The following is a 25,552-nucleotide window of genomic DNA, read 5'->3' on the forward strand; positions in this document are numbered from 1 at the left end:
TTACTTTAAAGTACCTCATTTAGGCCATTGGTTCGTTTTAGTCCGTTTTGTCATTTTTATCGTTTCACTTTACGTTATTTCCCAATTACGTTTTTTACCAAATTTTATTATTAATTACTTTTTAAGTCCTTTGTGTCATTTTGTGTTTTGGTCCTTTTATTCTTGGTCAATTACGTTTCAGTCCTTTTAAGGTCCTTTATTATTTTTTGCAGTTTGGTCCTTCATTTGTTGTATTTTGCAAAAAGTCCCAAGAGTTTGTTACAAAGCCCATGTCCAGGTGGCGTTCTTGCATTGGTCCAATAATACACTTGGCAGCCTATAAAGGGCGCCAATCATTGCAGTGCCATTCAGATTTCAACAACTCATCAAAAACAGAATCTGCATTCTCTCTCCACCACCAAAACGAATCAAACACCACAAAAAATCCAGAAAAAGCTCAAGAATATGATGAACATATTCATCATCTTCAAAACCCTAACCGTTTCTCAACAACACAATCCACACAAATTCGTGTAAAATTCCTCATCAATTTCACCATTCAACAACAAATTTCACCAAGAACGAATCAAACAGTCTCAAATTCGCAATCAATTGCATCAAGATTCAACAAAATCGTTTCAAATTTCAGAGATTCTCAGAGATTCTTCAAAGAATCATCATCATCGAATCTCCGTATCCTTCCTGCAATTCCAACCGTGAGGTGATCACAAGAAAGATTTCGAGAGAGAAGAGGAGAAGAAAGATCGAATTCGAAACTGAACAAGAGGAGAAGAAAGATCAGATTCGAAACCGAACAAGAGAAGAAGAGGAACACGTTCATCTGTTCGAAGCAACGAAGAAACGTTCATCAGAAACAAACAACGAAGCTCTACTTCAAGCTCCTCCGTTCGAATCTCCGAATCAAACAGAGGTAAGGTCCTAACTCATCATCCGTTCGTTAAATCCACTATTACTGCTTCGAATGGCGTAGATCGGGAGACATAGAATGTTCTCTTCCAAAAAATTTTAAAAAAATGATAAAGATTCAAAAAAAACCGCAAGTTCTTTTCCCGATCTACGACAATCCAGAAGTCTTTTTAGAAAACTAGCCTCAGAATCGAGTAGAGGAGAGAAAGAGCTTTAGAAACATGTGATTAGGTCTGAGTTCTGGGCGGTTTAGGGCTCCGATGCGGCGGCGCCACCGCCGGCCACCGCGTCGGAGAAAGGTTGAAGATGACCGGCCTTAGGTCGGAGAAGAGAGAGTCTGCAGACTCTCTCTCTCTAAGAACATTGTAGAGAGAGAAAGGAGTGAGAGTTATGAGAATTTCCCTTGGATTTTGCTTATATACATGCTTTGTGATCCCACGCGCGCGCGTCAGTGCCATACCATGCTCCTTCATGACTTTTGACCATTAGATCTAGGGTTGAGGGGTACTGGATCAATCCAACGCCCCTGGTGCGTTTGGATGATCCAGGATCCATCCTTGTTTGGGCCTGGACCTCCTGCCTTTGCAGATTTTCGTTTTTCTTTGTTTTTTTGCTATTTCCCACGCTTTTTGTGATCTTTGCACCCCTGGCATGCTTGAAGTATTTTAGAAAATCCTATGAAAATTTGTAGAGTTTTTTCTAGTTTTTTTGTGATGTTTTGTGTTGGTTTTATACTGAAAAGCTTGTCAAAAATATTAAGATAATTTCTAGTGTTATTTCTTGAATATTATGTTAAAATTGGTGAAAATTGACTTAGTTTTTGTTTCTAATCCATGATGTATATTTGTGATACATGATATGTGTTTCTATGAACCATTAGCCACTGTTTGAACCTGATCTTGATACTTGTGTATAGAATTTGGTTAGTTACTTAGCTTACAAGTTAGTTGTGTAGTTAAATAATGTAAATATGCTTAAAATTTGTTTTAAAATGCCAAGTAAATCATGTTGCCTTAATTCCCATTCCAAGACTTGATTCTAAACCTTTAAAAATGTATTGGAATGAAAGAATTATAGGTCATATGGTTCTTGCATTCTATGAACAAATTTTAGCCATGTTTGCACTCATTTTCTATCCTTTATGTTCTAGTGTTTCTCTTGCTTTATTTCCTTTGATATTGTCATGTGCTACTAACTCCTTTCATTTCATGTTTCATCATTTCATAAGCATCTCCATTTCATCCCATATTCATCTCTATTTCTTTCTTGCAATATAATTTGTACCAAAATTAGAATGTAATAATTAGGAGTTCTTGTAATATTTTACTTTTATGCCACTTTTAATTTCTTGGCAAGGAGGCCATAGAATGTATCTAGGGTGTGATGTAAAGGACAATGGACTCTAATGATGTACACCGACACAAGCACCGACACATGCACACACATCACTATATAGCTAGAATATGCATGTTTAGATGTATGTTTAGGATTGTATGTTTAGATGTATGTTTAGGCTTTAGACTTAGAAAAAACCAATTTTTCAAAAAAAATATGAACAAACTTCACTCAAATCTTTTTACAATAAACCTTGGGGTCAAAACCCCATTGATTTTCCTTTTCATTTTCTTAATCAAAAATCCAATGAAAATAATCATATTTGACTTCTTTTGCAAATGACTAATCCAACCCCACTTTTTACAAACCTCATGCCCTTGAGGCCTCTCTCTATTCTTCAAGCTCCAATTTTCAAACTTAAAATCAACCAACAAAAACAAAAACATTTTTTGGAAGAGAACTACGGTGGATTTGATCCCTTAAACGGGTACGTAGGCAAGGAACAAATTTCCTTCAATTCAAATAAAATAAAATTCCAAAAACATTCTTCTCCCTCCAATTCTTCATTTAGCAAACTTTAGGTTTAAATAAACACTTTCAAAATAGCATTTAAAAATAAAGCGCGCGCGTAGAAATTAAAGACGGTTCCTATAGGATACTATAGTCGTTATGGGTGCCTAACACCTTCCCGTAGCGAAAACAACTCCCGGACCTCGATTCTCAAGGGTTTTGCTTACTTTTTCCCTTCCCAAGAAAAAATAAGATATCACCGGTTTAAAAGGTTCAAACTTAATCAATGTTTGACACCCGAAAACCAAGATAAAACAGCTGGCGACTTCACTGGGGAAATTCGAGAGTTACGCCTAGTCTTTATTTCCACGCTTGCGCTCTTTTTACTTGTTTCTTTTACTTGCTTTCCTATGTGAATAAATGTTTAATTTCTTACAAACGTGTGGGGTGAGAATATCAAAAGTCCTGCACCCGGGCTGAGTGAACTTAGGATTTAGGAGGGATATAATCGACAATTCATTTCGGGGGTTGCCTCGTGTTTTGGATTATGCGATCAATCCCACATAGCTAAGGCATTTTGGGGGTGATGTTGTCGGCGCGTGTTGTCGCGTTTAGGCACTTTACTTCTAATTGTTCTATGACGCTATGAACCGTAGATAACCAAACCCATCCATGGCCATTTTTCCAGGACGTAGTGCGGAGGCTAAACCGAGTGTTGTCTCGAATTTTAGTCGTCACGCGATACTACACTCAAGCTAGACCTTCTTACGGATAATCATGGAGCGAGTGGTGTCTCGTGACACCGTGATATACGTCGGAGAGGTTGCAACTTGGGAACCTTTTTAGAACCCGGTTACTATATCCTAAAGCCCTAGATTCACCGGACGCCGTGTCCACCCGTGACTCCTTGACTTTGAACTTCAACCCACCATGTTTTCTCCGAACTTGAACATAATCATGCATTCATGCATACATGCATAAACTTTTTTCCATGCATTTATCGGAGGACTTAGACAAGTCATCTTTTGAACATCACGAATGTGAGCACCAAGTGATACCATCTCAACTAAACTTCTGGTTTTGCTCAAGATCTTCAAATAAAACCGTGTTTCTCCGTGATGTTCACAACCACTTTGACAAGTCTTCTGACAAAAGAAAGAGTCTTTTTGCATTTGCATATCATGCATCATATGCATCATTCATCGGTCACAAATGGCTTCCCGTGCTCATTGTCTCCTGGTTCTTCTGCCGCAGTCTGAAAGGTGGCTCATGCTCGCAAGATTCACCAACCAGATAGAGTTTATCAGACAAGATTGTACAAGAGAAGAAACATGGCTAACCTTGAGGAAGAGAATGCCAGCCCCTCGGGCCAGCCCATCGAAGAGTCTAATCTGGATGAAATTCTGAGGCTTATCAAAAAAGTGACTATAAAATTGTCGACCAGCTGCTGCAAACTCCATCAAAAATATCCATCTTGTCTCTGCTCTTGAGCTCAGAAGCTCACAGGAAAGTGTTAATGAAGGTACTGGAACAGGCCTATGTTGCTCATGAAGTCTCTGTGGATCAGTTTGATGGAATAGTGGGTAACATCACTGCTTGCAATAACTTGGGGTTTGGTGACGATGAACTCCCCGAAGCAGGGACACACCATAACTTGGCTCTGCATATCTCGGTACACTGCAAGTCTGACATGATATCCAACGTGTTGATGGACACTGAATCATCCTTGAATGTAATGCCTGAATCTACACTAAGACAGTTGAGTCATCATGGAATCTCTCTGAGGGGTAGCAGCTATCTGGTTAAGGCTTTTGACGGATCTCGCAAGGATGTTCTTGGGGAGGTAGGTTTACCAATTACCATTGGTCCTGAGACATTTCAGATTACTTTCCAAGTCATGGACATCAATGCTTCTTACAGTTGTCTCCTCGGAAGACCATGGATCCATGACGCTGGAGCGGTGACTTCTACTTTACATCAGAAGCTCAAGTTCATGAGGAACAGTAAGATTGTCACTGTGCATGGTGAAGAAGCATATCTGGTTAGCCAAGTGTCATCTTTCTCTTGTGTTGAAGTAGGGTCCGCTGAAGGGACGTCATTTCAAGGCTTGACTGTTGAAGGAGCAGAACCCCGGAGGGCTGGTACTAGCATGGCTTCATTGAAGGATGCCCAGAAGGCTGTTCAAGAAGGGCAAGCTGCAGGCTGGGGCAAAGTGATTCAGATTTTGGAAAACAAGCGTAAAGAGGGCCTTGGATTCTCCCCAACCTCCGGTGTTTCAACAGGAACTTTCTACAGTGCTGGGTTCATCAATGCTATTACTGAAGATGCTGCTGAAGGTGGTTATGTGCCTGCATTTGTTATACCAGGAGGCACTGTGAGAAATTGGGAAGCCATTGATGTTCCTTTAGTCATGCATGCTTCCATGTAATGTGTTTTGTTGCTCATGTTTTTTGTTTTCGAAATAACAATCCTTTCGCTCTGCCCAAGGCGAAAGTGATATCATTGTAAGGGCGTGTTTGTTTCGGCATTGCCGTTTTCAATAAAAGTGGTCGTTTTTCTCACGACTCTTTGTTTTTACTTTTTAGTGCCTTTTTCTTGGAAATAATGGTAATGCCAGAAAAAACCAAAACATCTGTATTTCCTTATTAATTTCAAAATCTGCATAGAAAAACATTTTTCTAAAAATCATCCCAATCATATTATGCAGATTGAACCATAATAAACCCGTTGAACACAGTGACCCTATGGTTCCTCCAAATTTTGAATTCCCTGTATATGAAGCTGAAGATGAGGATGATGATTATGAAGAGATACCGTATGAAATCACTCGACTGCTTGAGCAAGAAAGAAGAGCCATTCAGCCTCACCAGGAAGAAATTGAGCTTATCAACCTGGGTACTGAAGAAAACAAGCGAGAGATCAAGATTGGTGCTGCACTTGAGCCAGAAGTGAAAAAGAAGATTATTCAGCTCCTCCATGATTATCCAGATGTCTTTGCATGGTCCTATGAAGATATGCCGGGTCTAGATCCCAAGATTGTGGAACATCGGATACCGACAAGGCCTGAATGTCCTCCTGTCAAACAGAAGTTGAGAAGGTCTCGTCCAGACATGGCTCTTAAGATCAAGGCTGAAGTACAAAAGCAAATTGATGCGGGTTTCCTCATGACAGCTGAATACCCTGAGTGGATTGCCAACATCGTACCAGTACCAAAGAAAGATGGGAAAGTTCGAATGTGTGTTGATTACAGAGATCTGAATAAAGCCAGTCCAAAGGATAACTTCCCATTACCTCATATTGATGTGCTTGTTGACAGTACTGCTCAATCCAAAGTGTTCTCCTTCATGGATGGTTTCTCTGGCTATAACCAGATACGGATGTCACCTGAAGATAAAGAAAAGACGTCCTTTATCACTCCGTGGGGAACATTCTGTTATAAAGTGATGCCGTTTGGCTTGATAAATGCTGGTGCTACCTATCAAAGGGGTATGACCACTCTGTTCCATGATATGATTCACAAAGAGATTGAAGTATATGTTGATGATATGATTGTGAAGTCAAGTGATGAAGAGCAGCATGTTGTGTATTTGAAAAAGATGTTTGAAAGACTGAGAAAGTATAAGCTGCGGTTGAATCCTAACAAGTGCACATTCGGTGTACGATCTGGAAAGTTGCTAGGCTTCATTGTCAGCCAGAGAGGCATTGAAGTTGATCCCGACAAAGTCCGAGCCATCAGAGAGATGCCGGAACCTCAAACTGAAAAACAAGTCAGAGGTTTCCTCGGACGTCTGAATTATATTTCAAGATTCATATCTCACATGACTACTACTTGTGGTCCAATTTTCAAATTGCTCAGAAAGGACCAGCCTGTTGTATGGAATGATGAATGTCAGGAAGCTTTTGATAGCATTAAAGAATACCTGCTAGAGCCACCTATCCTTATCCCACCAGTGGAAGGAAGGCCTTTGATCATGTATCTGTCAGTGTTAGATGATTCAGTGGGTTGTGTTCTCGGTCAGCAAGATGAGACTGGTAAGAAAGAGCATGCTATCTACTATCTGAGCAAGAAGTTCACCGACTGTGAGACTCGGTATACGATGCTTGAAAAGACTTGCTGTGCTTTAGCCTGGGCTGCCAAACGCTTGCGTCATTATATGGTGAATCATACAACTTGGTTGATATCCCGAATGGATCCAATCAAGTACATCTTTGAAAAGCCTGCTGTTACTGGAAAGATTGCACGTTGGCAAATGTTGTTGTCTGAATATGATATTGTGTACAAAGCTCAGAAAGCAATCAAAGGAAGCGTCCTTGCTGAGCATCTTGCTTGTCAACCTCTCGATGATTACCAGCCAATTAAGTTTGATTTCCCTGATGAAGAGATTATGTATCTGAAAGCAAAAGACTGTGAAGAACCACTGATCAATGAAGGGCCGGATCCCAATAGCAAATGGGGATTGGTGTTTGATGGTGCTGTTAATGCTTATGGTAAAGGAATTGGGGCCATCATTGTAACTCCGTAGGGGCACCACATTCCTTTCACCGCTCGAATAACTTTTGAATGCACAAACAATATAGCTGAATATGAAGCATGCATCTTGGGCATCGAAGAAGCCCTTGATCTGAGAATTAAGCACCTTGACATCTATGGAGATTCTGCACTTGTTATTAACCAGATAAAGGGTGAATGGGAGACTCATCATGAGAAGCTGATCCCTTACCGTGACTATGCCAGACGTCTGTTGACATACTTTACAAAAGTTGAGCTGCACCACATCCCTCGGGATGAAAACCAGATGGCCGATGCTCTTGCTACTTTGTCTTCCATGTTTCGTGTCAATCACTGGAATGATGTCCCCGTAATCAAAGTACAACGTCTTGATAGACCCGCTCATGTGTTTACTATTGAAAATATGCCAGATCAGGCTGATGAGGTTGTGAATGATAAAAAGCCTTGGTATTACAACATCAAGCAATTCTTGCAGAATCGTGAATATCCACCTGGTGCTTCCAACAGGGATAAAAAGACTTTGAGACGATGGGCTAGCAAATTCCTTCTGGACGGAGAAATCCTATACAAGAGGAACTATGACATGGTCTTATTGAGGTGTGTTGACAAACAAGAAGCTGAGAAATTGATGCATGATGTACATGATGGTACTTTTGGGACCCATGCTTCGGGCCACACTATGTCAAGAAAACTGTTAAGAGCCGGCTATTACTGGATAACTATGGAGCGTGACTGCCACAAGCATGCTAAGAGATGCCACAAGTGTCAAATTTATGCTGACAAGATTCATGTGCCTCCACACGCTCTCAATGTTATATATTCCCCATGGCCTTTCTCTATGTGGGGCATTGACATGATCGGAAGAATTGAACCGAAGGCTTCCAACGGACATCGTTTCATTCTAGTGGCAATTGACTATTTCACCAAGTGGGTTGAAGCTGCTTCCTATGCAAATGTGACCAAGCAAGTGGTTGTCAAGTTTATCAAGAATAACATCATCTGTCGATATGGCGTTCCCAACAAGATCATCACTGACAATGGTTCCAATCTGAACAATAGCATGATGCAAGCTTTGTGTGAAGAATTCAAAATTGAACATCACAACTCTTCCCCTTATAGACCTCAGATGAATGGTGCAGTTGAGGCCGCTAATAAGAACATCAAGAAGATTGTTCCGAAGATGGTCACTACTTACAAAGACTGGCACGAAATGCTACCTTTTGCCTTGCATGGTTACCGTACTACAGTGCGCAGTTCAACCGGGGCAACTCCTTTCTCTCTTGTGTATGGTATGGAAGCAGTTCTCCCTCTGGAAGTGGAGATTCCATCTCTTCGAGTAATCATGGAAGCGAAGCTAACTGAGGCTGAATGGTGTCAAAGTTGGTATGATCAATTGAATCTGATTGAAGAGAAACGTATGGATGCCATGACTCATGGACAGTTGTATCAAGTGCGAATGAAGAATGCTTTTGACAAGAAAGTCCGACCTCGAGAATTCAAGGAAGGCGAACTTGTATTGAAAAGAAGGATAAGCCAGCAACCCGACCCAAGGGGCAAGTGGACACCTAACTACGAAGGTCCTTATGTTGTCAAGAAGGCTTTCTCTGGTGTTGCTTTGATTCTTACACACATGGATGGTGTTGAACTCCCAAATCCTGTCAATGCCGATATAGTCAAGAAATACTTTGTCTAGAAAGAAAAGAACAGCGTGGTAGGTCGAAAACCCGAAAGGGCGGCCTAGGCAAAAATGCGCTTCCCGGTGGGTCGAAAACCCGAAAGGGCGATCCAGGCAAAAGTTAGGGACAAAAAAAAATGAATATGAAAGAGCTCGCTGAGATTGTACGCAACTCAGGCAAGAATGAGCGCCTCGATGAGCCGAAAACCCGAAAGGGCGGTTCATGCAAAAATGAGGTTGACAATAAAAGACAAGTAACTATATCTGGCAAATCACCATCACTCCTTGGGGCATCTGCAACTGTCAATGATCGTCTTCATCAGAAGCTTCTGTACTTGTGAATTCAAAATTTCTATGAAATGTAGCGGTCATCGTGTTCAATGTGTCACCAACCAATAAAATTACCATTTTCCAAGCTTTGTAAATCCGTGAAGTCATGCCTTTGGCTGACCCTCACTCTTCTACATCAATTTGAGCCTTTCTACTGTTTGAAACTCTACTTTTTCTTTCTACTTTCAATGCTATATACAAATATTTTCTTTCTATTTTGATAATGTCAATGTCTGAAACAAACATCTTTTGAAAACTAAAAATCTTTTCCTGTCTATTTTGGAAGCAAACCTGAGCAATAAGGTACATTTCAATGAAACATGCATGAATGAATGAGTGTCAATGTCTATTTCAATACATGTTACAAGCAGGTTACTCCCCAGGATGATCTGTGGTCAATGGCAAGAATGAAAAAACTGAATGAAAATGAAAAATGAAAAAATGCAAATGAAAAGCTCGCTAAGTTGAAAACCCGAAAGGGCGGCTTAGGCAAAAATGAGCACCCCGCTGATTGACAACCTATGAAGGCAATTCAGGCAAAAATGGGGCAATGAAAAGAATTTATTCCCCGGTGAATCGAAAACCCGAAAGGGCGATTCAGGCAAAAGTGGGATTGAAAGATGAAAAGGATGAAAAGAATATAAAAGCATTGACCACAGATGCGAACATCCAATGTTTACCCAGCACTGACACGCCTAGCAGCGGCGACCTGTATCCAAGAACCTTCCAAGGATCTCTCCTCTACAAGTTTTATTGCCCTCAGCCATGGTTTCGATGCGTCTCTCAACGACGGTCTCTCCAAAGAGGTTTTTCCCCTGTGAATATGTTGTAGCACGAGCCACTACGTGCCCAATCTTCCAAGTTTTGTCTGTCTCTGTGAAACTTTCTCTGTCAAGTTACAAGCCAATCATGCATTTCAAGCATTCATACATGCATAATCATGCATTTTATGTGCTCATACATCCAATAATCCTGCTATACTATGCATACATGTTGCATATCCAAATCTCCACTGTCAAATTCAATTTCAATCTCCAATTGCAAACCAATCACAATTCCAATTCCAATGTCAAATTCAATCCAATTTCAACTGTCAAATTCGATGCAATCTCAACTTTCCAATCTCAATTCCAATCATGTCAACTATCAAATTCGAAGCAATCTCAATGCCAATTCCAATTCAATGACAATTCGAAGCAATTTCCAATCTCCAATTTCAATTCCAATGTCAATGTCAATGTCAATATCCAATGTCAATGTCAATTTTCAATCCAATTTCAATTCCAATGTCAATGTCAATGTCAATATCCAATGTCAATGTCAATTTTCAATCCAATTTCAATCCAATTTCAATGTCAATTGCAACTCTCCAATCCAATGTCAATGTCTATGTCTCAATCCAATTCCAATTTCCAATGTCTTTTTCAACTTCAACTCTCCAATCCAATGTCTATGTCTATGTCTATATCTCTGCTCAATCTCAATTTTCAATCTCTCTTTCAATGTCAACTTTCAATTCAAATCAATGTCAATTCTATCTCAATTCGCTTTTGGGCCAACAAAAATGGCCATGTCTATTTTCAAATCAAGTCAATGACAATTTACCTTCAATGGGTATCTTGTCAAAACTAGACTTTCAATACTGGTCAAGTGCCAGGTTTGATCCAAAAAGAACCACTTGTACCTGCTTATGTACCTATGCTTCCGGACAAACGACAAGTTCGATCTAAAAAGAACAGTTTGTACCCAGCTCATGCTTTGTTACCAGTCAGACGGCAAGTTCAATCTGAAGAACAGTTTGTACCCAGCTTATGCTTTGTTATCGGTCAAACGACAAGTTCGATCTAAGAGAACAGTCTGCACCTTCCCACATGACGTGGAGATAATCCAACAAGCAAGTTCGATCCAAAGAAACAGCTTGTATCAACCCTTTTGTCTATGTCTCCAGCCAAACAGCCAGTTCAATCCAAAAGAACAGTTTGTGTCTGCCTGTCTGTTTGTATCTTCAACCAAGTGTCAAGTTCGATCCAAAGAACAACTTGTATCTGCCTATATGTCTATGTTTCCGGTCAAGTGCCAAGTTCAATCCCAAGAACAGCTTGCACCCATCTCTTGTTTTGTATTCCTTGGTCAAGTGGCTAGTTCGACCCAAAGAACAACTTGTACCTTATTTTTTACTCCCTGGTTTGTCTACCCTGTCAATGTCCACCGGAATCCCTAGTGACATGACAAGTTCCATAGACTCCAGTTGTTTGTCTTGCATTCATAATCAAAGCATTGCATGGCATGTACATTTTTGAAAATCTGAAAGCGTATTTTTATGTCCAAAAGTAGTGCAAATGCTAATATTTAAGTATCTTCGTCCCGTCAACTCTAAGACTTCGTCTCTTGACTCTCCGGACAAAGAAACTTAAATAGGGGCAGCTGTTATACCCTAATTTTGGACCTAAAAATACTAACTCAATTCCTCTTTTCTTGCATTATAAGTCATTTGAACTGTCTCTGATCAATTGCATCTTTCTCTGCATTTTATTTCAATATTATTTGCAAAATTCACATAAAAGGGTATTTTCGTCATTTCCTGCATTCAACTCATTTTAATCCTTGAAAATTGTTGGAGTCTTTTAAACTGGTTTGTATAAGTCCTTGTTTCAATCTCATGTCAAAATTCATTTCAAAAATATCAGTTGAGTCATTTTTTTTAGTCAGTTTAGCCCCTAGGGGCATTTTAGTCATTTCCTATGTCAAAATTTCTTTCAATCTTTTAAAAATTTGTTTGAGTCCTTTCAAATAGTGGGAATAAGTCTTCATTCCAATTCTATGTCAAAGTCCTTTTTAAAATTGCATTTGAAGTCATTTTGAGTCAGTTTTTGCCCCTAGGGGTATTTTAGTCTTTTCACGTGTCAAGACTCTGTTCAAATCTTAAAAATTGTCTCTGAGTCTTTCAAGTTGGTTTAAATAAACTGTTGTTTCATTTCTCTGTTAAAAATCCATTTTTAAAATTTGCATCCGAGTCATTTTCAGTCGTTTTAGCCCTAGGGGCATTTTGGTCATTTCACACGAAATTTCGGCAGAGAGAGGTTACTTTAAAGTACCTCATTTAGGCCATTGGTTCGTTTTAGTCCGTTTTGTCATTTTTATCGTTTCACTTTACGTTATTTCCCAATTACGTTTTTTACCAAATTTTATTATTAATTACTTTTTAAGTCCTTTGTGTCATTTTGTGTTTTGGTCCTTTTATTCTTGGTCAATTACGTTTCAGTCCTTTTAAGGTCCTTTATTATTTTTTGCAGTTTGGTCCTTCATTTGTTGTATTTTGCAGAAAAGTCCCAAGAGTTTGTTACAAAGCCCATGTCCAGGTGGCGTTCTTGCATTGGTCCAGTAATACACTTGGCAGCCTATAAAGGGCGCCAATCATTGCAGTGCCATTCAGATTTCAACAACTCATCAAAAACAGAATCTGCATTCTCTCTCCACCACCAAAACGAATCAAACACCACAAAAAATCCAGAAAAAGCTCAAGAATATGATGAACATATTCATCATCTTCAAAACCCTAACCGTTTCTCAACAACACAATCCACACAAATTCGTGTAAAATTCCTCATCAATTTCACCATTCAACAACAAATTTCACCAAGAACGAATCAAACAGTCTCAAATTCGCAATCAATTGCATCAAGATTCAACAAAATCGTTTCAAATTTCAGAGATTCTCAGAGATTCTTCAAAGAATCATCATCATCGAATCTCCGTATCCTTCCTGCAATTCCAACCGTGAGGTGATCACAAGAAAGATTTCGAGAGAGAAGAGGAGAAGAAAGATCGAATTCGAAACTGAACAAGAGGAGAAGAAAGATCAGATTCGAAACCGAACAAGAGAAGAAGAGGAACACGTTCATCTGTTCGAAGCAACGAAGAAACGTTCATCAGAAACAAACAACGAAGCTCTACTTCAAGCTCCTCCGTTCGAATCTCCGAATCAAACAGAGGTAAGGTCCTAACTCATCATCCGTTCGTTAAATCCACTATTACTGCTTCGAATGGCGTAGATCGGGAGACATAGAATGTTCTCTTCCAAAAATTTTTAAAAAAATGATAAAGATTCAAAAAAAACCGCAAGTTCTTTTCCCGATCTACGACAATCCAGAAGTCTTTTTAGAAAACTAGCCTCAGAATCGAGTAGAGGAGAGAAAGAGCTTTAGAAACATGTGATTAGGTCTGAGTTCTGGGCGGTTTAGGGCTCCGACGCGGCGGCGCCACCGCCGGCCACCGCGTCGAAGAAAGGTTGAAGATGACCGGCCTTAGGTCGGAGAAGAGAGAGTCTGCAGACTCTCTCTCTCTCTAAGAACATTGTAGAGAGAGAAAGGAGTGAGAGTTATGAGAATTTCCCTTGGATTTTGCTTATATACATGCTTTGTGATCCCACGCGCGCGCGTCAGTGCCATACCATGCTCCTTCATGACTTTTGACCATTAGATCTAGGGTTGAGGGGTACTGGATCAATCCAACGCCCCTGGTGCGTTTGGATGATCCAGGATCCATCCTTGTTTGGGCCTGGACCTCCTGCCTTTGTAGATTTTCGTTTTTCTTTGTTTTTTTGCTATTTCCCACGCTTTTTGTGATCTTTGCACCCCTGGCATGCTTGAAGTATTTTAGAAAATCCTATGAAAATTTGTAGAGTTTTTTCTAGTTTTTTTGTGAAGTTTTGTGTTGGTTTTATACTGAAAAGCTTGTCAAAAATATTGAGATAATTTCTAGTGTTATTTCTTGAATATTATGTTAAAATTGGTGAAAATTGACTTAGTTTTTGTTTCTAATCCATGATGTATATTTGTGATACATGATATGTGTTTCTATGAACCATTAGCCACTGTTTGAACCTGATCTTGATACTTGTGTATAGAATTTGGTTAGTTACTTAGCTTACAAGTTAGTTGTGTAGTTAAATAATGTAAATATGCTTAAAATTTGTTTTAAAATGCCAAGTAAATCATGTTGCCTTAATTCCCATTCCAAGACTTGATTCTAAACCTTTAAAAATGTATTGGAATGAAAGAATTATAGGTCATATGGTTCTTGCATTCTATGAACAAATTTTAGCCATGTTTGCACTCATTTTCTATCCTTTATGTTCTAGTGTTTCTCTTGCTTTATTTCCTTTGATATTGTCATGTGCTACTAACTCCTTTCATTTCATGTTTCATCATTTCATAAGCATCTCCATTTCATCCCATATTCATCTCTATTTCTTTCTTGCAATATAATTTGTACCAAAATTAGAATGTAATAATTAGGAGTTCTTGTAATATTTTACTTTTATGCCACTTTTAATTTCTTGGCAAGGAGGCCATAGAATGTATCTAGGGTGTGATGTAAAGGACAATGGACTCTAATAATGTACACCGACACAAGCACCGACACATGCACACACATCACTATATAGCTAGAATATGCATGTTTAGATGTATGTTTAGGATTGTATGTTTAGATGTATGTTTAGGCTTTAGACTTAGAAAAAACCAATTTTTCAAAAAAAATATGAACAAACTTCACTCAAATCTTTTTACAATAAACCTTGGGGTCAAAACCCCATTGATTTTCCTTTTCATTTTCTTAATCAAAAATCCAATGAAAATAATCATATTTGACTTCTTTTGCAAATGACTAATCCAACCCCACTTTTTACAAACCTCATGCCCTTGAGGCCTCTCTCTATTCTTCAAGCTCCAATTTTCAAACTTAAAATCAACCAACAAAAACAAAAACATTTTTTGGAAGAGAACTACGGTGGATTTGATCCCTTAAACGGGTACGTAGGCAAGGAACAAATTTCCTTCAATTCAAATAAAATAAAATTCCAAAAACATTCTTCTCCCTCCAATTCTTCATTTAGCAAACTTTAGGTTTAAATAAACACTTTCAAAATAGCATTTAAAAATAAAGCGCGCGCGTAGAAATTAAAGACGGTTCCTATAGGATACTATAGTCGTTATGGGTGCCTAACACCTTCCCGTAGCGAAAACAACTCCCGGACCTCGATTCTCAAGGGTTTTGCTTACTTTTTCCCTTCCCAAGAAAAAATAAGATATCACCGGTTTAAAAGGTTCAAACTTAATCAATGTTTGACACCCGAAAACCAAGATAAAACACTCTCACATAATGATCGGCGGATGTGAACGACTCAATTCATTGTAAAATAAACCATCCATCTAAAAGATGTTGTATTATAGGGATAAATTCCATTATTTCCTATTATTTGTATAGAGTGTAGATGGATATATTTCCCATCACTTGTACAACTGTTTTCATATAATTGGTTACTAGGACTGGTTATTTTTACTTAACTTGAGGATACCAATTGATAGAATTTATCAACGTCAGTCTGTAATAACAAATTATAAATTAGAAGGATGAAAAATGAAACTGAGTATGGAAGCAGAAAGACACATTATAAGCAATTTATTGCTTTAAAACATGCACATATACAATGTGCTCACTCTGCAAAGTCATAGCAGAAATACAAGTTATTAACTTACCTTGCTTTGATGGGACTTCTTTCATCATTTTCCAATCTTTTCCCATCATAAGAACCTGATCCAGTTTGATACAAAAAGAGAGGGAAAAAAATTAGTTCCAAAGTTTGACATAACCATTTTTATGAAGAGGCAAGATACAGTGAACTCCATGTTAATTGCGTCCAAGTGATTGGCTCGATATTTCATTTTCAACTTATTTTAATAAAATTATTTTTTGATTTTTGAAAGGAAAAAAAAAAAAGATACGGGCCAGGGCCGGCCCGTTAGCCCGGGAGCCCGTGCAGGGCCGGGCTCGGGCCCCAATTTTCCAGCCCATATTCAAACCGGGCTTTTTAGCCCGGCCCTAAAAAGCCCGTTGCCCGACCGGGCCGGGCCGCCCGTTTTGACAGCTTTGTATAGGCTAGTGCTCTGTTTGGTAAACCCAAAAAAAGAGCTTTTAGCTCTTAGCTTTTAGCTTATAAGCTCATTTGACAAAAAAAGCTCTGTTTGGTAACATTTTAGCTCTGTTTGGTACAACGAGCTTATAGCTTATTTCAGGAGCTTATAAGCTATTTTTCAGAAGCTACTTCAAGTAGCGTTTGAGCTTATAGCTTTTAGCTTCTCATTTTTTCTTCCATATTTACCCTTATTATTCAAAGCAAAAGCTATCAGCTAATTTTTACCAAACACTTCAACTAGCTTATCAGCTAAAAGCTATCAGCTAGCTTATCAGCTATCCACTATTTTTACCAAACAGAGCCTAGATAGAGTCGTGTGAATGTGGGACACACTTGCAGTAATAATGGAGCAATTTCCTGAGTCTATACTGATAAAGCAATGAGTGAATGAGTGTGGTTTGTATTCAGATTCAAATGAAAGAACAGTTTTTGTAGAAAATTGAGGTAGAGGGTAGCACTTGGGTGACATTGTGGTGGTGACATTGGTGACATTGTTCAACCACAATGTTATAAGTGGCTTTTCTTCTTTCTCTTTTTTAAGGGATTTTTGTTTTATGTACACTTGTGACATTGTGGTTGGCCAATGTCACCAACCACAATGTCACTTAAGTATTTTCCGCTAGGATGATGAATTTGAAATGCAGTGTGTGGACTTAAAAGACTTTGAAGTATCTAAAGTCATGAAAGTGGGACACGCTTGTCAGTATCAGTAGAGGCAATTTCCTGGCAGTTTCCCCGTATAGAGATAATGCTCGTATGATTAAAATAAATGTTTGGAGATGACTTTTAATGCAGAGTGTAGAATATTTTTATTATGACTCAATCAAATTTTACACAAAAAGACAATCGATCATAAATTATGATTCAATTGGGAGCTAAATTAAAATGTCTATCGAGCAACTATTTGCAATCATACAAGTCATATGGCTGCTTATTCCGGCATTAAAAGTAGAGGTGTGACTGTCTTTACTTCCTACATTACTTGTTAGGAGCATTCAGTTTGTTTAATCAATTCTACATTATTATGCACACTCTCATATGGAAATCAAGATAATTCTACTCATATCTTTCATTTTATATTAAAAGTATAGTGAATACACCAATTCTTAATAACGCTAATTTAATTTGTCAAAAAAATGTAAATTTAATAAAATTAATATTCACTTTTTATAAAAAAAAAAAATTACTATCCCTTTTTTTATTTAATACACTACTGACTGAGACAGAATGAACCCAAAAAAAAAAAAAAAAAAACTGAGACAGAGAATCCAATATGGGAACTAAAAAGCTTAAGAACAGTTTATAATCCCTTATGTGCCAGCCAAGATATTCACTATAGCTGGTTGTTGTAACTAAAACAATAAGTGCAAAAATCCAACCAACAATTACCAAGCAATGCTAAGCATTACCAATAATCATTTGCAATACCACAAATAACATTCCTTATCATTCAAATAAAGCCTTTCACTCTTCTCCTTTGTTCACATTACTGAGAAGCCTCGATCGAACGGAGTCCAAATCTAACACATTCTTGACACTGCAAATATAACAGGTTTTATAAACTACAAGCATAAGAACATAAAGAGAATTAATAAAGAACTAGTTTGAAGTCAACCCCAAGGGATTTTGGCTCACAACAACACTAACCAATAACATCAAAAGTTCTGCTATTCCATCAAACCGCTAGGTTCTATTATTCCATTATATCCATGATACATGTAATTGTGTTTTTTTTTATAGCCCAAAGAAGGCTGAAAGTTCATGTTAAGTCAGACTCAAATTCTCACATCCCTAAAAGAGACTGATACTCTAAAAGCACGAAGGTTTAATCATAAAAGCAAAGAGACGCACCAGTACATAGTGTCTCCAGAAGAAACCACCTTCTTGCAAATCCAGTCTGGCACAATCTTTTCCAAAATCTCAATATGTTCTTCAGCTTCTCCTATTGGGAGGACAAGATTAGTTAGCTAGATTGTTTATTACGAAGAAAACATGTACATTATAATAAATAGAATTAGAACATACTAATCTCAACAAAATTTAAACAGTTCATCATTATCTTTTGCAAGAGCTCCTCTTTTGTGATTGACGTTCTTTTGGCAGAGTCAAATATAGAATCAATCACATTAACCAGTTCCAACAATGATGAAGGATTGTTATCCAATGCATTCAAAGAATGTTGATCTACATTGATTTTCTGAAAAGAATGACCAAGGTTCTCATCTACCTGCATCGAGAAACAAATTAACAAGAAATCAATTACTTTCAAGAAAGAAAAAATTGCTTTTACAATAAAAAAGATTAAGGAAGATAATGTTGATCAGATGCAAACTGCAGAAGTAAGAGATATTAGATATCAAGAATATTCAAAAGTATGAACAATTATAAACACAGACCAAAAGCATATACTTGTGAACTGTGAATAAACATGAGATTTGAACGGAGCAAGAACATGGGAGAATATTAAAGTAAGAAAATACAAAATGAATGAAGTGCAGTTAGTAAATCCCTTTCTTGTCGTCAATCTAGAAAGAGAGAAGCATTCTAAAAATATAAACCATCTCTACTATTTGACACAGCCAATCTAAGAAATCGACTAAACTACGATAAAATAAGTGTGTTATAAATAAAAAACTTAACCATTGTTGACAACCATACACAAAATCTTCGACATGTTTCTTCTCACCCAGTATGTTCATTATCTTTTAAAAATCTCTAAGGCTCCTCTTTTTTAATGCATGAATATATGATGAGTGTCGCACTCACTAGTTAGAATCTAACATGAACTACTAAATGTCAGTAAAATAAATTGCTTTCTTTGCAAGCTCTCCATCCAGGATAAATTGAAAGGTACAAAATAGAATAATAAGTGAATATCAAAGTTTGATTTTAGGGATAAATCGAAAATTAAAATAAAAACTAGATAGCAGGCACATACCTCCTGAGGTGGGGAAACAGAATCAAAAGATTTGAAGTCCTCCGAACATCCTCTGCTAGGTTTAGACATGTATACTCTATTATCCAAATCATCACTGCTTTCTGTGAGTGTAAAGTCGAGCACTCTTTTTGGAGGCTTAAACCACGGCGCAGACTTTTGGGCAGTCATTTTCTGAAGCTTAACATCAGAAGTGAGCAACAATCTCTCAGGTGCTGACTGTGCAGGAGTGTGTGTAAACAAACTACCCGTACAAGAAATAATTTTCAAATCAGGGCTTTCAACGCGGCTAACAGAATGTGGAGGGGAGATCTTATATACTGCTGTATTAATAACATTTCGTTGAATACACATTGACAGTGATTCCTTCTGCTTGCTTCTTTCTACATGATTATTACTCACACAAACAATGGTTTACATTCTTTCTGCCATGTGCTTTCACATTCTTGGTTATCCAGCCAGTCAGATACATGGGATGACATAGAGTTTTCAGATGATGAAAAGCTGTTAACTTTCTCAGTCTGGTCAGCAACATTCTTCTGAGAAAAGCAGACCCAAAGAAAAGCAGTTGTCAAAAGGTAAGCATAACCTGATTTAGTACCCAAAAAATCTCGTAAACTTTCTCATAATCATCAACAACATTTTCAACCAAGTATAACATGCTTTGCCTCAGATAATCATAAATATATTTTCAACTAAATATCGTATAATACCTTATTATTATCCTTAATACATTTTCAACTAATTATAACATGTTTACATCTACCTACCATATGGAATCACAAATCACAGCATAGAGTACATGAGCATAGGAAAAGTTTCCTAACATAACGTATTCCAAAAAAAAAAAAACACTATCCCTTCCTTAATCTATCATTAAAAGTGTAAGAGTTAACTTAAAATCAGGTTCAGAAATCAGGAGCAACGTGCCACGATCAGAAGCAACGTGCCACGATGGAGAGCAACGTGCCACGATGGAGAGCAACGTGCCACGATGGGTTGAAAGCAGATCCTGATGCAAGCACTGGAAAAATCGTGCCACGATGGAATCGTAACGTGGCACGATGGTACGCTGAAGGAAATAAAGAAAACGTATTTTCAGTGCAGATTTGTTCCAAATTTTTAAGCAAAACTTTTACTATAAATATAGGCCTTGTATCAGACTATTTTAAGGGAGATAGACGGGGCTGAAACAAGGGTTTAGAAAAGCAACAACAAAACTAGGGTTTGTATAGAGTTTGTCTCTTTGGAACAAACACTAGGTTTTGAGGGTTGATTCACCTTGGGAAACACTATTAGGATTGAGTCTCTTGGTTACGGGAAGAGGCTGGGATTTGGGTAGAATTAGGCGGGAGACTTATTCTTGTAACCCATTGATATCTCTTTTGTAACGTTACTCATCATATAGTGGAACGGAGGGCTGCTCTCTCCCCCAGACTAGGTCAATTTGGACCGAACTAGGTCAACAAATTCTTTGTGTTCTCTCTTCCTTTTCTTTCGCTGTTGTTTTCTACTTTTGGCTTGTGTTAATTGTTCCATACACTTTGATTTTGGTTGCTTAATTATCTCTTGCTCCACACATCAAGTTGTTATTGGTGTGAGTTTTCTCATCGAATCCTCAACAATTGGCGCCCACCGTGGGGCAAGGGTCAAAGGATAATCAACTACCATGGGTTCGAAGTGGGATATTGAGAAGTTTACCGGAGATAACGATTTTGGGTTATGGAAGGTAAAGATGGAAGCGGTGTTGATACAGCAAAAGTGTGAGAAAGCTTTGAAGGGTGAAGGTTCGTTACCGGTCACCATGACACGAGCGGAGAAGACCGAGATGGTGGACAAGGCCAGGAGTGCCATTGTCTTGTGCCTCGGAGATAAAGTTATGAGAGAAGTAGCAAAGGAACCAACCGCGGCATCGATGTGGGCAAAGTTGGAATCTTTGTATATGACAAAGTCTTTGGCTCATCGGCAATTCCTAAAGCAACAACTCTACTCATTCAAGATGGTGGAGTCAAAGGCCATCATGGAGCAACTTACGGAGTTCAACAAAATCCTTGATGACTTGGAGAATATTGAGGTGAATCTTGAGGATGAAGATAAAGCTATACTCTTGTTGTGTGCTCTACCTAGATCTTTTGAATCGTTTAAAGATACCATGCTCTATGGAAAAGAAGGCATTGTTACCTTGGAAGAAGTTCAAGCAGCTTTGAGAACCAAGGAGTTGACTAAGTCAAAGGACTTGAGAGTTGATGAAAACGGGGAAGGCCTAAGTGTTTCAAGAGGGAATGGTGGAGGTAGAGGTAATCGGGGAAAGAGTAGTAACAAGACAAAGTTTAAATGCTTTAAGTGTAACAAGATGGGTCACTTCAAGAAGGATTGTCCGGAGATTAATGGTAATTCCGTACAAATTGTCTTTGAGGGTTATGAGGATGCAGGTGCTTTGATGGTGTGCTGTTTGGAGGATGAAGGTGATGTTTCTCACCTTGAGGGTGATGCCTGGTAGAGCGGTGGTCGTCTGGAGAGACGTTAAACACTCAACATCAGCCTGGAGAGGCGGTGGTAAGAATACTCATGATCTACCGGTTGAGGTGGAGGTTCAAGGTTGAAGACATAGTGGGATGTACTCATTTGCTAGTTGAGAGGTTGGAAGCTCAGCTTTAGGTGGAGTTGAACACACCGGGAGTGGTACGACTATGGAGGACCTTGGGTGCTATGCTCTAGTGGTGAGCAAGGGATTTCTTCATGAAGACGGAAGGCATTCCAGAGGTTGAAGAATGTATAGCACGGCTTGTGGAATTACCCTAAAAGTCCAAGGGTGATTGGATGCAAGGTGATCTTCAAGGAAGCGGGAGATGTCTCGTATTGAAGAGGTATGGTGTAGTCTTGTAGAACTACCTGAAATTCCTAGTGTAGTTTGGATACAAGGATCTTCGAGAAGGCGGAAGACATTCCGATGGCTGAAGAGGTTAAGGTGTGTACTTGTGGAACTACCTAAAATTCCTTGAGTAGTTTGAACACAAGAATCTTCAAAGGGGCGGAAGGCATTCCGATGATTGAAGAAGTTAGGGTGTAAACTTGTGGAGCTACTTGGTGTAGTGGGAACAAGGGAAAGAGCAGCAAGGTGGTTGATGGTTTGGTATCATCACTGATTTGAAGTCAAGGTGGAGAATTGTAAGAGTTAACTTAAAATCAGGTTCAGAAATCAGGAGCAACGTGCCACGATCAGAAGCAACGTGCCACGATGGAGAGCAACGTGCCACGATGGAGAGCAACGTGCCACGATGGGTTGAAAGCAGATCCTGATGCAAGCACTGGAAAAATCGTGCCACGATGGAATCGTAACGTGGCACGATGGTACGCTGAAGGAAATAAAGAAAACATATTTTCAGTGCAGATTTGTTCCAAATTTTTAAGCAAAACTTTTACTATAAATATAGGCCTTGTATCAGACTATTTTAAGGGAGATAGAGGGGGCTGAAACAAGGGTTTAGAAAAGCAACAACAAAACTAGGGTTTGTATAGAGTTTGTCTCTTTGGAACAAACACTAGGTTTTGAGGGTTGATTCACCTTGGGAAACACTATTAGGATTGAGTCTCTTGGTTACGGGAAGAGGTTGGGATTTGGGTAGAATTAGGCGGGAGACTTATTCTTGTAACCCATTGATATCTCTTTTGTAACGTTACTCATCATATAGTGGAACGGAGGGCTGCTCTCTCCCCCAGACTAGGTCAATTTGGACCGAACTGGGTCAACAAATTCTTTGTGTTCTCTCTTCCTTTTCTTTCGCTGTTGTTTTCTACTTTTGGCTTGTGTTAATTGTTCCATACACTTTGATTTTGGTTGCTTAATTATCTCTTGCTCCACACATCAAGTTGTTATTGGTGTGAGTTTTCTCATCGAATCCTCAACAAAAAGGAAATGGATCCTCTATAGTCAAAGTGCATATTTTGTTTCACGGTGAGTTTTCCGAAATGAAGGTGGCACCATCATTTTGTAGAAACTCCTAAGCGTAACTTATGCAAAATCACGTTGCACAATGTCATTCTGTCAAACTCATTGTGAATCCAAACATACACAAAACAGTATCATCAATTGCGGAAATCCAAAAATTTAAAGTGGCCGTAATCGAAACAAAATGTCATGGCACCCTCATCTTTCACAAATTGGCCATGGCAGTGGTCAAAAAGTCTGCCAACACAGTGTGTCTGCCATAATTTCACAAATTGGCCGTGGCAGTGAGCTCTTCAATAATAGTAAGAAAAGCCCAAAAGAGTAATCAGAGCTTCCACCATTATCTTTTGAAAGAGCTCACTAGTGACAGTAGGGCAAAATTTCAATATTTCTGCATAAACATGCCAACTTGTTGTTAAAACATGGCTAATTCCACCTATAATTGTGATTTGGTGAATACATAGAAAAATCTATCATAAAATTATGAAACAAATTAACATTCTACAATACAGGAAGAAAGATTTATGACAATTTGGGTAAAATGAATGATATACTTACTTCAACATCCAGAGTAACACAATGTTAACATCATTCTCTGGGTTGGTGAATTGAATATTATTCATGTTACTTTTCTCTTTCAATACATGGATTCCGCTAAACATGAATGGGAATCCAAAGTCAACCTCTGCATGGTTCCACTTATTAGCATGAATGAAATGTAAATGAAAGTGAAATTACAAATGCACTTAAGATAACTTGCGCGCTAAGTAACTCCTTTATTCTCCTGATTATGTGAGTGCATGTCTTTTCCTTCAATGCTTTCCTCTAATATAACTTAACTGGTAGGAACAATATTTTGTTATATACATGAACAAAGCTTGTTGTTTCTCTTAAATTTTAATCCTAAAATTCTAAGTTCACATATTGCGTAAGCTTTTATAATAGACACGCAAAAAATATTAGGGCCTTTTTATCCTAGAATTAAAACACAATATATTGTATTTTCATTCTAAAATATCCCAGATCGTCATTTGACCAAATATACACTGTCGTTCTCGTGTCATTTATAATTCGAAGATTTGAGTTTTTAGTAGCTATAATTATTTGCTTTGAGTTGTCGTTCGCTTTTAAGATATTTTTTTTTTCTTTTTTTTTATCAATGTGAAATTTTGACATCTCAAGTAGAACGGTCCATAAAGAATTTACAAATAATTTAAGTCATTCACCTAATATCATACACCCTCCAGTCACAAATATAAGCAAAAACCTATGTTTTAGATTCATTCAATAAATGATGTATGTGGTCTTTATTATAGACAACATACATCATTTAATGAATGAATCTAAAATATAAATTTTTGCTTATATTTGTGACCGGAGGGTGTATATAAAAAAGAGAAAATGAAAAAGGAGGAGAAAACTTTATCCGAAGTAAAGAAAAACAAAACAAAAAGAGAAAAGAAAAAAAAAACAATAGTTTGAAAAGAGCATATAGATCTCTAAAAATCTCATACCTAAAGAAAATGGAGAGACCATAGCTTTAGTCCAACCTTTCAAGTTGGCCTTCTCAAGAGCACCGAAGATTGCATTGAACTCAGCCAAAATACCACCCTTATTACCCATATTCATAGCCAAAAAGAGACTATGAAATTGTTTATCGATTGCTATTCTTGATAAGATGGACAAATGTTGCCAGTACATTTAATACATTTAATATTACTTAGTCTGACATTAGCCAAGATTTTTTTTAACCAAGTCCCTCTACAAAATAATTAGAAACATACGAGACTGAAAAAGAGATAGCAAAGGGTGTCCTATATAGGTGAAACATCGGAAAGGAAAGTCATACACATTGTACATCAAAGACAATATCAAATAAACCAATAAAACACCATCCAACCGAGGGCTACTGTAGAAACCAATAAAAACTAACCACCAAAATCAAAACCAAAGCCCACGCTCAACAATCGATAAAAAACCTTGAGTCAAACCCTCAAAATTCATCACGAATGACCACAAAAACAACTTCCAAAAGTAATGACTTCTACCTAAAAAATTGTATATTTATTAATTTTACATGTGTTTAACTTGTATTTTGCTTAAATATATTTTTTTTTTTGAAGGTGCTTAAATATATTTATTAATTTTATAATTTTCTTAAATAATATTTTTAAAACACTTATTAGCATGACCCCCGAATCTTAATCTTACGGGTTGGTGCGTAGAGTTGTTGCGACTCAAAATTGTAAAGGAATATATAAAGCACAAAACAAATCAACGTAGTCCACCATTAGTCCATTAATAATTTGTTAGGATGGTCCTTTTATATTGATATTTTTTACACATATTTGAATTATGATTTATTTTTTTACTAAGTCTTTTTATTATGATTTAAACGCGTAGTGGAGGGACCCAAAGTTTTTTTT

The 25,552-nt window shown here is 37.9% G+C and overlaps 1 protein-coding gene across 1 annotated transcript; it reads right to left on the reverse strand.

Annotated features, from left to right (window-relative positions):
- Positions 1-17,458: 17,458 nt before the first annotated feature.
- Positions 17,459-19,995, reverse strand: LOC146917795 (uncharacterized). The gene is made up of 3 exons (XM_085719577.1): positions 19,181-19,995; positions 18,094-18,469; positions 17,459-17,779 (listed from the first exon to the last, which is right to left on the reverse strand). The coding sequence occupies exons 1-2, from the start codon at positions 19,529-19,531 to the stop codon at positions 18,257-18,259; spliced, it is 564 nt and encodes a 187-aa protein (XP_085575703.1). The 5' UTR covers positions 19,532-19,995; the 3' UTR covers positions 17,459-17,779; positions 18,094-18,256.
- Positions 19,996-25,552: the final 5,557 nt, after the last annotated feature.

Source organism: Medicago sativa, chromosome 6 (genome assembly GCF_051527215.1).
Source record: "Medicago sativa cultivar Bolivia chromosome 6, Bolivia_mono, whole genome shotgun sequence".
Classification (NCBI taxonomy): domain Eukaryota; kingdom Viridiplantae; phylum Streptophyta; class Magnoliopsida; order Fabales; family Fabaceae; genus Medicago; species Medicago sativa.